This window comes from Podarcis gaigeae (genome assembly GCF_964106915.1).
Source record: "Podarcis gaigeae genome assembly, chromosome: 4".
Taxonomy (NCBI): Eukaryota; Metazoa; Chordata; class Lepidosauria; order Squamata; family Lacertidae; genus Podarcis; species Podarcis gaigeae.
Window position 1 is genome coordinate 93,536,474 of NC_139677.1, and position 13,410 is coordinate 93,549,883.

General features: G+C 45.1%; 1 protein-coding gene across 1 annotated transcript in view; it reads left to right on the forward strand.

Annotated features, from left to right (window-relative positions):
- Positions 1-1,524: 1,524 nt before the first annotated feature.
- The window catches only part of CTSC (cathepsin C), a 33,098-nt gene continuing 21,212 nt past the window's right edge, over positions 1,525-13,410 (forward strand). The window contains exons 1-2 of the mRNA XM_083736961.1: positions 1,525-2,111; positions 9,772-9,917. Of these exons, the coding sequence (XP_083593087.1) occupies positions 1,934-2,111; positions 9,772-9,917 (324 nt within the window). The 5' untranslated portion in view covers positions 1,525-1,933. The remainder of the gene's footprint in view (positions 2,112-9,771; positions 9,918-13,410) is intronic.

Genomic DNA, 13,410 nt, shown 5'->3' on the forward strand with positions numbered 1-13,410 from the left:
GATCCATGTGTCTTTGCTTGTTTTCTTAACCACACTTACCTGAGAGTAGTCCCCCTTGAATTCAATAGGACATCTGAGAAGATAATGGCTCCTAAAGTCTGACCAACTTAAAAATGTGCCGTGAACTCCTGATGAATGAAGTGAGCAGAAAAGGCCGAGATCCCCAAATACACTAACTAAAAAGGAAACCTTACCGAAAGCAGCAGGAGAGCAAAGAGAATGGAGGAGGAGGGAAAAGAACTGCATTGCAGGGGCTTGGGCCAAATGGCCTTTGTGGTCCCTTCCAACAGTACAATAAAGGTAAAGGGACCCCTGACCATTAGGTCCAGTCGTGGCCAACTCTGGGGTTGCGGCGCTCATCTCGCTTTATTGGCCGAGGGAGCCGGCGTATAGCTTCTGGGTTATGTGGCCAGCATGACTAAGCCGCTTCTGGTGAACCAGAGCAGCGCACGGAAATGCCGTTTACCTTCCCGCCAGAGCAGTACCTATTTATCTACTTGCACTTTAACATGTTTTCGAACTGCTAGGTGGGCAGGAGCAGGGACCGAGCAACGGGAGCTCACCCCGTCGTGGGGATTCGAAACGCCAACCTTCTGATTGGCAAGTCCTAGGCTCTGTAGTTTAACCCACAGCGCCACCTAAATCAAGCACTGCTAGGAGTGTTTTCTTTCTTCTTTCTTTCTTTCTTTCTTTCTTTCTTTCTTTTTGTTCTCCTATATATTTCTTAACAATTAAAAAATTCAGCGTGGCACAAGCAAATACCTAACCCGGAGGGGGAAAGTTTGAGAACCACTGCTGTTGAGGTATATAACACCAGTACAGAGAGCAAGAATGTATAAAACCGGGTCAAACATATGTTGGAAATGTAAAGAAAAAGAAGGGACCTTTTACCATATGTGGTGGGAATGCAGAGAAATTTTAAAAAAGGGGGAATGATATATAATGAATTGAAGAAAATGTTTAACATTTGTAAAAACAAAACAAAACAGGGATGTTAGGGATGGTAGGAAAGGACCTGCCAATGAAAATAAAGAATTTATTTGTGTATGTTACAATGGCGGCAAGAGTCTTGATAGCACAAGGATGGAAGAATGAGGAAACCCCACAAAAGAACAATGGCAAGAAGTACTGATGAATTATTCAGAATTGGTAAAACTGACATACAAATTGTGAGACAAGGACAACTGTGACTTCAAAGAAGAATGGGAACTTTTTACAAACTACTTAAAAAGACAACAAATGAATTGGACTCCTTGGCAGGTTTTGAATAAACATACACAAATTTATTGACTGTTAACATAATAGATAGATAATGTTAGGATTTATATAATTTTACAATAGGCAGAGAATAACATGTATTGAGAAATCAGAGAGAGGAATTGAGGGAAGTGGGGGGGGGAGAGGGCTCTTTGGAGAGCTAGGGAGGAAAAAAGAGGGGAATAATGAAGATGATATGTTTTGATACTTTGTTATGTTGAAATTCTTAATAAAAAAATATTATTATTTTTAAAAAGAGAACCACTGCTGTTGAGAACAGGAGACTCTTAATCTCAGGCTCGTGGGTTCGAGTGCCCACGCGGGGCCAAATGTTTCCAGCATTGCGTGAGGGTTGGACTAGATGACCGTGGTGGTCCCTTCCCAATTTGACGTGGAGCCAAGCCTTCGGTGCGGCCGACGCTGAACCAGGTAGAATAAATGACTCCGCGCATAGGAGGCCGTTTTCTGCGCTCGGCTGCTGTGAGCCGGAGAGGAGGAAGCGCCTGGCCCCCTTTCACACGTGATGCCCGGGGGGCGGACCTAGCAGGGCCCCGCCGTTCCAGGGACAGATTTAAGCCCAGCGGGGAAGGGGGTCGCTTCTTTTTTCCCCATTGCTCCCCTCGCTGATCCCCCGGCGCGCTCTCCTCCTCCGTGCCAAGAACCTCGGGGCGCAACGATGGCGCGTTTGGCGCGGCGCCTGGCTTTCCTCCTCGTCTTCTTCCTCGTCCAGCTGCAGCCGAGCTGGGCCGACACGCCGGCCAACTGCACCTTCGAGGACCTAGTGGGCACCTGGGTTTTCCAGGTGGGCAGGGGGCACAGATCCCCGAGCCGGCACATAAACTGCTCCGAAGTGGGTAAGTGACAGCGCGCAGGGCAGGGCGCTCGCCTCTCCAACTTCCTCCGCCTCCAGGAGCGATCCCCGTTTCTTGTTCCCGTTACTGCTCTCCATTCTGACCTATTTTCCTTCCCCCAATAAAACAGCGCCAACAAATAGAAAGGCAAGTTTGGAAAACATCCGGCGAATCAGCCCAACAGCGCGGTTTGGGAGATTTCATTTCGTTGACTTCGGAAGTAAATCTCACTGTATTCCCGGAGGGTTTACTTCCTACCTAGGAGATCTGCTGAGTAGGATCGTTTTCAGGAAACCCCCTCCTTCCTTGTTGGAGGCGAAGCTGAACTTTGCATTCGGTTTTCAAACTCCGCTCGGTACGGGTTATTTTATTTCGCGAGTTCAGAGCGGAGGAAGGGGTCTGGATTTCACAGCGACAGAAAGTAGAATGCTATGCAAATAAAATGGAATAGAAAGCAAAAGTAAGCAAGCTTTAGAAGGGTCACAGATTGAACACGTGTTCAAACTCCCCTTTTAAAAAAATCATTGGGGCTTTACAAGTTTCTAACTTCGTAGCTGCTTCCCCTCCCGCCTTTAAGATCATACAGTGGTACCTCGGGTTACATACGCTTCAGGTTACATACGCTTCAGGTTACACACTCCACTAAGCCAGAAATAGTGCTTCAGGTTAAGAACTTTGCTTCAGGATGAGAACAGAAATTGTGCTCCGGCGGCGTGGCAGCAGCAGGAGGCCCCATTAGCTAAAGTGGTGCTTCAGGTTAAGAACAGTTTCAGGTTAAGAATGGACCTCTGGAACGAATTAAGTACTTAGCCTGAGGTACCACTGTAATGTTTGCTGACCTTCTCAAGGCCAAAATGGATCTAAAACTGGACATTTCTCTCCCTCCTACAACCTTGGACAGCCACATGTCTCTGGGAAGCTCACTAGTGGGGCTGAAAACAGGTGGTTGTGGTTTTCCCCATGTCTGTATTTAGACTGCTGCTCTGTGTGGAGGCTCCATCTTGGCCTCAAGCTTAACAAGTTAGCATATGTCTTCAACTTCATTGGGGTATGATCAACTAGTACTGCGCGAGCTAGTTATCTCTGCATATCACACGTGACTCAGCTCTTCACACATGAAAACCTCCAGTTCTGTTAATGAGTCACATCTTCTACCGCAGAAGCAACGCTGTCTTTTTGCTTTTCTTCTTATCTAGCCTTGTTTCTGCTCCAGACATGGAGGGAAGGGAAGAGAATCGGAGGAATTGTAGAATTGGAAAGGGACCACAAGGGTTGTTGTAAATAAAAATATGCCCTTTTCCCTTATGGGGTATCAAATTCCTATCACAGGGTCAACTAGCCAGAACGCCTGCAATGCAGGAAACTTTTGCTCAAAGCGACCCCGAGTCTCATGCAGTGCTCTTGGGAAAATTAAAAGATGTTTTCCTTACTGCTGCACAACCCCATTCTGCCTCGGGATATTAAAAACCAAGGGGATGACCTTCCAGGGCAAACTCTGTTCCTTCCAGCTACTACTTTGTTTTGCATGTTTCCCCCGCTTGAAATATAATAATAAGAGTGCACGGAAATGCCATTTACCTTCTCGTTGCAGTGGTATCTGTTGATCTACTTGCACTGGCATGCTTTCAAACTGCTCAGCCACTGTGAGCAGCTTCCAACAGGATATTAAAAAGACAGTAAAAGATCAAACATTAAGAACCTCCCTGAACAGGGCTGCCTTCAGATGTCTTCTAAAAGTCATATAGTTGTTTATTTCCTTAACATCTGGTGGGAGGGTGTTCCACAGGGTGGGCGCCACCACCGAGAAGCCCCTCTGCCTGGTTCCCTGTAACCTCACTTCTCACAGCGAGGGAACCAGCAGAAGGCCCTCGGAGCTAGACCTCAAGTGTCCGGGCAGAACGATGGGGGTGGAGACGCTCCTTCAGGTTTGCTTTTTGAGAACTACCCTAAAAGGTCCTGCAGCTGAATGCATAAAGAACAGAGCCAGCCTTCATGCATGCTGTGGTTGGGGGGGGGAATGGGGGGGGGTTCCTTTTCAACAGTCTTTGGGTGCATGAGTGCAGGTATCTGGCATGCTGGGAAAATGGACACTTTGTCTTTGTTGAAGTTACATCCCTCTCCCAGTCTGTCTTGTGGTCTACTGTTAGGGTTGTGGTATCCAGCCCTAGCATACTAACAACTCATTTCTTAGCAGGGCCTCTGTGTGTGCTGGGCAGAGAATGTATCGTGCCCACCTGATAGCTCAGTTGGCAGAACATGAGACTCTTAATCCCAGGGTCACGGGTTCAAGCCCTACATTGGGCAAAAAAAAATCTGCATTTCAGGGGGTTGAACTATATGACCCTCATGGTCCTTTTCCAACTCTACAATTCTGTGATTCTTTGTGAATCAGGGTCTAAAAGGTAAAGGTAAAGGTACCCCTGCCCGTATGGGCCAGTCTTGACAGACTCTGGGGCGCCCATCTCACTTAAGAGGCCAGGGGCCAGCGCTGTCCGGAGACACTTCTGGGTCACGTGGCCAGCGTGACATCGCTGCTCTGGCGAGCCAGAGCCGCACACGGAAACGACGTTTACCTTCCCGCTGGTAAGCGGTCCCTATTTATCTACTTGCACCCGGAGGTGCTTTCGAACTGCTAGGTTGGCAGGCGCTGGGACCGAGCAGCGGGAGCGCACCCCGCCGCAGGGATTCGAACCGCCGACCTTTCGATCGGCAAGTCCTAGGCGCTGAGGCTTTAACCCACAGCGCCACCTGCGTCCCCCTGAATCAGGGTCTACTTCCATCCAATAAGACTGTCCCACCCTTAAACCAAAAGGAGGGTGTCATTTTTTTGTTGCCAGGTGTTGTAAACAAAAATTGCCCTTTTCCCTTATGGGTTATCCAAGAGCCCATATAGAGTCCCTATGCAGATTCCCTATTGGTAGGAGAGAATAACAGAGGCCAACCAGAGAATATTGAGAAGCAAAGCAGCTAGCAAGCTTGATCTTTATTGATCTGTTGCAACAGGGTGCTCCCCTCACCCACAGGAGAGAGGAGGAACCCAGAAAAATGGTGCGCAAGGCCTTATAAAGACTTTTGAAATTGCCATCCTGTAGATCAAGACCACCCCCAGAAACATCATACATAAGTACATCACAGAAGGGGTGTAACTTAAGACCACCACTCCGATACATCACACCTACATCACAAAAAGGCGGTCTTAAAACAGAAATTTGAATGTTGTTTTTCTCCTGTCCTTGTTTATCTCCTGTCCCGCAGGTTACTTGATTGGATTGCCTGGGTAGCCTGGGCAGTCTTTTGTAATGATAAATACTTAGTTCCTGGGCCAGGTCACAGGCTCACACCCTATTCATATCTTAAATGTGCCCTTAAGACAGGATTTGTGAGGAAAGAGACAATGGGGAGGTTTCCCACTTTGACCTCGCAGAGAAAACATTGGCTCAGTTTAGGAATCAAAATGGTTCCAGGTTGGCCTTTCTGTGCTCATCTATGTACGTGCTTGGTTACTACATTTATGAACATTTCCATATATCTAAGACCTCAAAATTCCTATCACACAGGATAAAAAATTCCCAGCAAAGTTTGTCTGTAGTGCAGCTGTTTAAAGACGCAGGAGCTCTGCTGGTTTTTTTGGTGTTGTTTTTAAGCTGGCGACTGGAGTCAGCTAGTATATAGCTTGATTTTATGCATTACATCAGGGTCTATAAGAAATTGGAGGGGGGGACTATATGCAATGTTTATTCTCAGCTCCCCCCCCCCCATTGCACAAGCTAGCAGTTGCCCGCCCCGCCCCAAGTTTTTGCAGCTGAAAGAACATGAAAGAGGAAGAGAAGAATCAACAGAGAAAGAGACAGGAAGGAAGAAAAAAAATCAGAGAAAGGTGGAAAGGCCAGGACATTGGGGGAAATGAAAGCGACAGGGAGGGTACAAAAAATAGAGGTATCTGGGAAAGAAGGGGATGCATGAGCTTAGCCTGGGGGGCAGCCGCTTTTCTAAATCAGTAGAAATCAATAGAAATTTGTGGATCTGCCCCACTAACGAAAGCCTCCCCTCTCCCAACAAAAATCCTGGATACGCCCATGAGAGGGGGAGTAAATGGATTCCCCACCATTTCATTACAGTAGTATCTCGGGTTACACGCGCTTCAGGTTACATACGCTTCAGGTTACAGACTCCGCTAATCCAGAAATAGTACCTCGGGTTAAGAACTTTGCTTCAGGATGAGAACAGAAATCGCACACCAGCAAGAGGCCCCATTAGCTAAAGTGGTGCTTCAGGTTAAGAACAGTTTCAGGTTAAGAACGGACCTCTGGAACAAATTAAGTACAGTGGTACCTCGGGTTAAGTACTTAATTCGTTCCGGAGGTCCGTACTTAACCTGAAACTGTTCTTAACCTGAAGCACCACTTTAGCTAATGGGGCCTCCTGCTGCCATCGGAGGCCGATTTCTGTTCTTATCCTGAAGCAAAGTTCTTAACCTGAAGCACTGTTTCTAGGTTAGCGGAGTGTGTAACCTGAAGCGTATGTAACCTGAAGCGGTTGTAACCCGAGGTACCACTGTATTCAGGGGAAGGAAATATCTCCCTTTCTTAACCTGTAGTTGGGTGGTGAGGCTCCCTCACAAACAATAAGACTGAAGCTGAGCCCCAACCCTGTCTCGAAGCAAAAGGCATCTTAGCAAGTTCAGCATCGCTGTGATTCTTGCCTTGCAAGGGGTTGGTCTAAATGACCCCCTGGTGTCCCTTCCGACTCTACCATCCTACGATCCTATGGCAACGTGAGAGGAAGCGCCATGGCACAGTGTTGTGACCTTCTCTTTATTTTGTACCAGCATGTAATGACTGAACATGGCCTGTTTAAGTAGAGTTCAGTCTGAGTAAATAAATGGCTCTGAGTAGTCAAGGAATTGGTCCCATAATATGCTATTCAGGGGTAGGCAATCTAAGGCCTGTGGGCTGGATGCGGCCCAGTCGCCTTCTCAGTCCTGCCCGTGGATGGTACAGGAATCAGCATGTTTTGACATGAGTAGAGTGTGCCCTTTTATTTAAAATGCATCTCTGGGTTATTTGTGGGGCATAGGAATTCGTTCATTTCCCCCCCAAAAATATAGTCCGGACCACCACAGGGTCTGAGGGATGGTGGACAAGCCCACAGCTGAAAAAGGTTGCTGACCCCTGTGCTATCTGTATAAGTTTATGAAGATTTGAAAGGAACCAGCATTTGTCTTCGTTTTGTGCTCTTTTTATCTTCCCTATTTCTTTTTTTTGAAGCTACTTTGCACCTTGTTGAATCCCATTTGCCCAGCTGCACAAAAACTTATTGCACACTCATTTATTTATTTATTTATTTATTTATTTATTTATTTATTTATTTTGTGATGCCACACAAAATATGTCCAGCTGCACCTCAGATTAACCCTGTGTGTAATGTGGCTTAGCAAACGAAATTGGATGTGTCTATCTCTAACTAAAACTTACAAGCCCCTGTTTGCAGAGGGTGGGTTTTGTTTGAACTGGATTGCTTGGGTCTACAGGCAGCTCCAATTTGGGTCAAATTTAGTTTTATTGGAAGCGCTTGTCTTAATAACAACAGTGCTGATTGGAGAACATGGTTCACCCCTCTCAGGATGTTGGCCACTTTGTCTGAAGTGCAGAGGAGGACGTAGATAGAAAATGGTCAAAAGGGGAATGGTGATTTGCTGAAGGGAACTGTGTTTTTTCTTTATTTTTTACATCAGCACTTCTCTATATTAGTCATGGTCACAAGGTCAGAAAGTTTATGCCTGAAAGAGTGAACAATGCAGTTTGCCTTCCTCCTGACCCTCACATGATTGCAGACAGCAGTTTTTAAAATTTAGGTTTTATGTCTTACAGCTTTAAGCAGCAGAAATGGAAATATTAATTGGGCCTGAATTCTACATTTTTAATTATACGTACTGTAAAAGAAAAATACTTACCACAGTTTCATTAAAAATAATATTTATTGGACCAGAATTCTACATTTTTAATTACCGTAATTTTTGCTCTATAAGACGCTCCAGACCACAAGACGCACCTAGTTTTTGGAGGAGAAAAACAAGAGGGGGGGAAATCTGAATCTCAGAAGCCAGAACAGCAAGAGGGATTGCTGCGCAGTGAAAGCAGAAATCCCTCTTGCTGTTCTGGCTTCTGGGATAGCTGTGCAGCCTGCATTCACTCCATAAGACGCACAAACATTTCCCCTTACTTTTTAGGAGGGAAAAAGTGAGTCTTATAGAGCAAAAAATATGGTATATGTTAAAAAGAAAATACTGACATACCGCAGTCTCACTTAAAAAAAAATCAAGGTGATGCACAACAATTTATACATGAGCAAAGACACGTCAAAAATTAAAATCACAAATCCCCAGCTAACAATTTATTAATTGCCTCATCGCATTAAAAAGTTTTTGGCAAATTGTTAAAAGTTGTTATAGAAGACGCCTGCTGCATCTATATTGGAAGGGCATGAAACTGGATGATGCAATAATCATGTCCAAAGTCCTGAATCGCTTAAAAAAAAAATGGTTTGCTTCACACAGCAGTTTGAATACATTTATTTTCTTAAATTTATACATGAATTTTATTCCATCATGGAACTGAATGTCGTTTGATCAGTTCTGCTGCGGCAGGCTCACTCCTTCAGGAACCTTTTTTTGGCGCGGTATAAATGCCACCAATCAGTCAATCAATCCCATCCAGGTACTGGCCAGACCCAGGGCTGCTTATCTTGTATGCTCTCGCATGGATGCTTTAGCTGAGATTCTTGCTTTGCGGGGGAGGGGGGGTTGGGCTAGATGACCCTTGGGTCCCTTCCAACACTAAGATTCTATGATCTTCAGCAAAATAGATGCATTACAGTGGTACCTCAGGTTAAGTACTTAATTCGTTCCGGAGGTCCATACTTAACCTGAAACTGTTCTTAACCTGAAGCACCACTTTAGCTAATGGGGCCTCCTGCTGCTGCCGCGCCGCCGGAGCACGATTTCTGTTCTCATCCTGAAGCAAAGTTCTTAACCTGAAGCACTATTTCTGGGTTAGCGGAGTTTGTAACCTGAAGTGTCTGTAACCTGAAGCGTATGTAACCTGAGGTACCACTGTACATGCCTTCAGGCCATGCCTTGAGATTGTATGCATCTTAAGCCCATTCATAAACGTGAGCATGTCAGACCAGAACAAAGGACATGGATTCAAATCCCTTCTCTGGCTTCATAGGGTCCAGACACAGTTTTTCAGCCTAATAATCCTTACAGGGTGGGTTGTATGGATAAAATGAAGGTGGAGAAAGATCTCTCTGTGTTGTCCTGAATGATTTGGAAGAAGATCAGCCAAGAAATGTGATATTTATTTATTTCGTAAAATTTATTCACGGCTTGATTTTCTACTTTAAACTTCAAAGAGGTTTACAAAGCATTGATGGAAATAAAGATTGTTACCACCTCTGCTTGATTCCTATGCTTGGGCACAGAGAAAGGACATGACTGTTCATCTCTTCTGGCGCCTCTGCTCACTAGCCTTGCTTATCGGGCCAGTGTATAATTGCAGGGCTGTGTTACTGTTGCATTTGTGCATTGGCCAGCTTGCTTCTTCAGCCTGGTTCTCCCCCCCCCCCCCAATTGGTGAAAATTCTCTTTGCTGCTTCTCTCCAGGGGCTGTGGAGAAAAAAGTTGTCGTTAACCTTCAGAAACTCGATGTTGCTCAGGACGATCAAGGGAACTTTGGCTTCTTCACGATAATTTACAACCAAGGCTTTGAGGTTGTGCTGAACAACTACAAGTGGTTTGCATTTTTTAAGGTAATGTAGCTTCCAAAGAATAATAATAATTAATAATAACAATAATAAAACCTCTGCACCATTTTCCTCCAGAATATGTTGGGATTAAAGGGCTCTTCCAAACTTTGAAATTCTTGTGGGCAAAATAATTTGGAAGGAGTATAATTGGTGCTTTTATTCCAGGGGGTACTCAAGAGTATGCAATATCTGCAGCTATTTTTCTAGAAGAAAAGCACTGCATAATATATGATGTCTCCATAAGGTAAAACGTAAATGCCCCCTGGATGGTTAAGTCCAGTCAAAGGTGACTATGGGATTGCGGCACTCATCTCGCTTTTCAGGCCAAGGAAGCTGGCGTTTGTCCACAGGCAGCTTTCCGGGTCATGTGGCCAGCATGACTAAACCGCTTCTGGCACACAGAACACTGTGTCGAAAACCAGAGCACACAGAAACGCCATTTACCTTCCTGCCACAGTGGTACCTATTTATCTACTTGCACTGGTGTGCTTTTGAACTGCTAGGTAGGCAGGAGCTGGGACCGAGCAACGGGAGCTCACCCCGTCACGGGGATTCAACCTGGCCTTCCGTTTGGCAAGCCCAAGAGGCTCAGTGGTTTAGACCATGGTGCCACCCGTGTCTCTGTACAGCCTATTTGAAGAGTGAGCAGAGGAGCAGTTCTGGGTTGGACAAAGCTCTCCCATTGAACACATGCTTAGATTCTGAAACTTGTCATATTTTTCACTAAGCTTTGTTGGTCTGTCTTTGGAAGCCAAGAAAGCTGGCAATTGGCTGCAGACCTTCAACTCTATCAAAATGCCTGTTTGCTCCTTGCCATTTCCAGGAGAACTTTAAAACAGGCTTCTGAGTGAGGAATCTCCTGGTGCAAAGGTCTTGTTTACAGGCCTGCAGAAGCTTTTGGATGGGTCTGGAATTCGATTTCATCAGAATCGCTCGATAACGGTGGGAGAGGTGGTTGCAGGTGTGAAGGTCAAGCTGGTCCAAAACACAGCCTTGACTCTTCCGGCCAAATGTTGCCATTGCCCCATGATGTCGCAGGACAGTGGGCATTTATGCAGACTAGTGGTGGTTAGGACTTGTTTGGTGAGACCCTTCTAGGAACATGCAAGACAATGGGGTTTGTTCTCCTAAATGGTAGATCTTGTTGATGCCTGTTAGTTGACCGCACTACATCAGGTGGGATCTTGCATGCTCTTTTGAACAATAGCAAAAAAAACCAACACCCTGTGCATATAAAACTGCAGTGTTTGGGAGCTCTTGGAACATCCTTCCCCAACCTGAGCTCTTCCAGATGTTGTAGGAGACCAATGCCCATCAGCCCCAGCAAACCAGGCCCAGTGGCCAAGGATTATGGGATTATAGCCCTCCAGATGTTGCCGCATTGCAGATGGTTGTCTTAGAACATGCATTCAAATTTCCTTTCATCATACCATTTGTTCATTCAACGAAGTATTGTCTACTTAGAGTGACAGCAAGGTTTCAAGCAGAGTCTTTCTAGCTGGAAATGCCTGGAATTGAACCTGGTATTTACTGGGCAATGCACTCATTCTTTCCCTCTACTACAGCCTTTCCAAGATCCCTGGCAAAATTGAGCAGAGAGGAACTCTGAAATTGAGCAGAGTGTATTCTACAAACCACTTGTGGTGGGAAACTTAAACCTGCGGCTTTGTGGAAGCACTTGAAGTTGAAAATGGTAATCACCTGGAGTCTGTGTATGCAATAATAATACAATTATTTCATTTACAAATAAATCACTTCCCATAAGGGCATCACCGAAGTGATCTGCAATGTATCTAAGACAGATACAGATTTTTTTTTAAAAAAAAAGTTAAAACAATTGCCTATAGAAGAACAATTGTTATAAATAGTCCCTCATTGCAGGGGGTTGAACTAGATCACCCTCATGGTCCCTTCCAAGTCTACAAAATCTGATTCTGTGATATAAGAACAGGGTTAAAAACAAAAAGAAGAAAAATCAGTTCAAATCCCAGATGGATGTGAACCGGGATAAAGATTTTTGAAGGCTTGCTGAAAGAACAGGCAACAAAGAAGGACTTCCAAAGATTAGGTGCCACCATACTAAAGGCCGGATTCTGACCTTGTGTAGAACAGAATGTCTGATAGGATGGCAGCTGCAGGATGCCCTCGTCTGCATAGGCAGTGATCGGTTGGGTACATAGGGGGTGAGATTAATGTATGGCGTTCGGTGACTGTGTACACACTCATATGACTATATAGATGTCTAGTTTTTTGAAGCATGGTAGATAAGAAAATTGAGGTTGGTTGTTTCTGAGTTGGTGTGGAACGTAAGCAGATTTCTGTTAAAAGCAAAGCTGAATTGCTGAGCAGGTGGCATTGAAAGAGCTCCATCCCTATCTTGCTTTGGGTGCCAACCACTGTTTGTAGAGACCTAATGAGAAGAGCGTTCTGTTGGAAGAGGTGACTCTGTAGACTTCACACACTTCACTGCCAGTTGGACAAGTCTTTGTGATATCTGCAGTGCCTCCATGGGGCGTGGGGCTAAGTCCCATTTCATGCATTAAACCATAACAGTGCCGAGCATTTAATACACTATCGTACCACTTCAAACCATAATGGATTGCCCCAAAGAATTATGGGATCTGTAGAGTGCTGAGTTTTTAGCAGATGCCTCATTCCCCTCACAGAGCTACAAGTCTCAAAGCTCCCCTGGGAAAGAGGCGATGGTTTTTAAGACACTCTGAGAATCGTAGCTCTGGGAGGAGTCTCCCAACATCTGCTTTGTAGAGCATCTATTTATGCAGAAGATCCCAGTTTTGATTGCAAGCATCTCCGGGGAAGATTTGCCTGAAACCATGGAGAACTTCTGCAAGTCATTGTGAACTACGTGGTTCAAAGGTCTCACTCTATAAGGCATATCAAGGGTCTGGAAACCAAGCCTTGTGAGGAGTGGTTGAAGGAACTGGGTATGTTTAACATGGAAAAGAGGAGACTGAGAGGAGATACGATAGCCATCTTCAAATATCTCAAGGGCTGTCAGATGGAAGAGGGAACAAGCTTGTTTCCTCTTACTTCAGATGGTAGGACCCAAACCTTCAAGTTACCAGAAAGGAGATGAGATTCCGAATAAATATCAGGAAGGACTTTCTGACAGTAAGAGCTGTTGAACTCCCTTGAAAGGTGGTGGGCTCTCCTTCCTTGGAGGTTAATAATAATAATAATAATAATAATAATAATAATAATAATAATAATTTATTTATACACCGCCCTCCCCAGCCAAGACTGAGCTCAGGGAGGCTAACACCAGGTATAAAAACAATTGATTAAAATACAACTTAAAAACAAGATTAAAATACAACATTAAGATGCAGCCTCATTTCAGAAGAAACCCAAATCAAAAACTTTTGGGGGATGAAAACGTCAAATCTTCACCAAGGCCAACTCTCCAGACTGGTCCTACGTGGGCCAGATAAAAGCCAGGGAAGTCCCCAAATAGGAGTTCCATCACAGAAGGAGA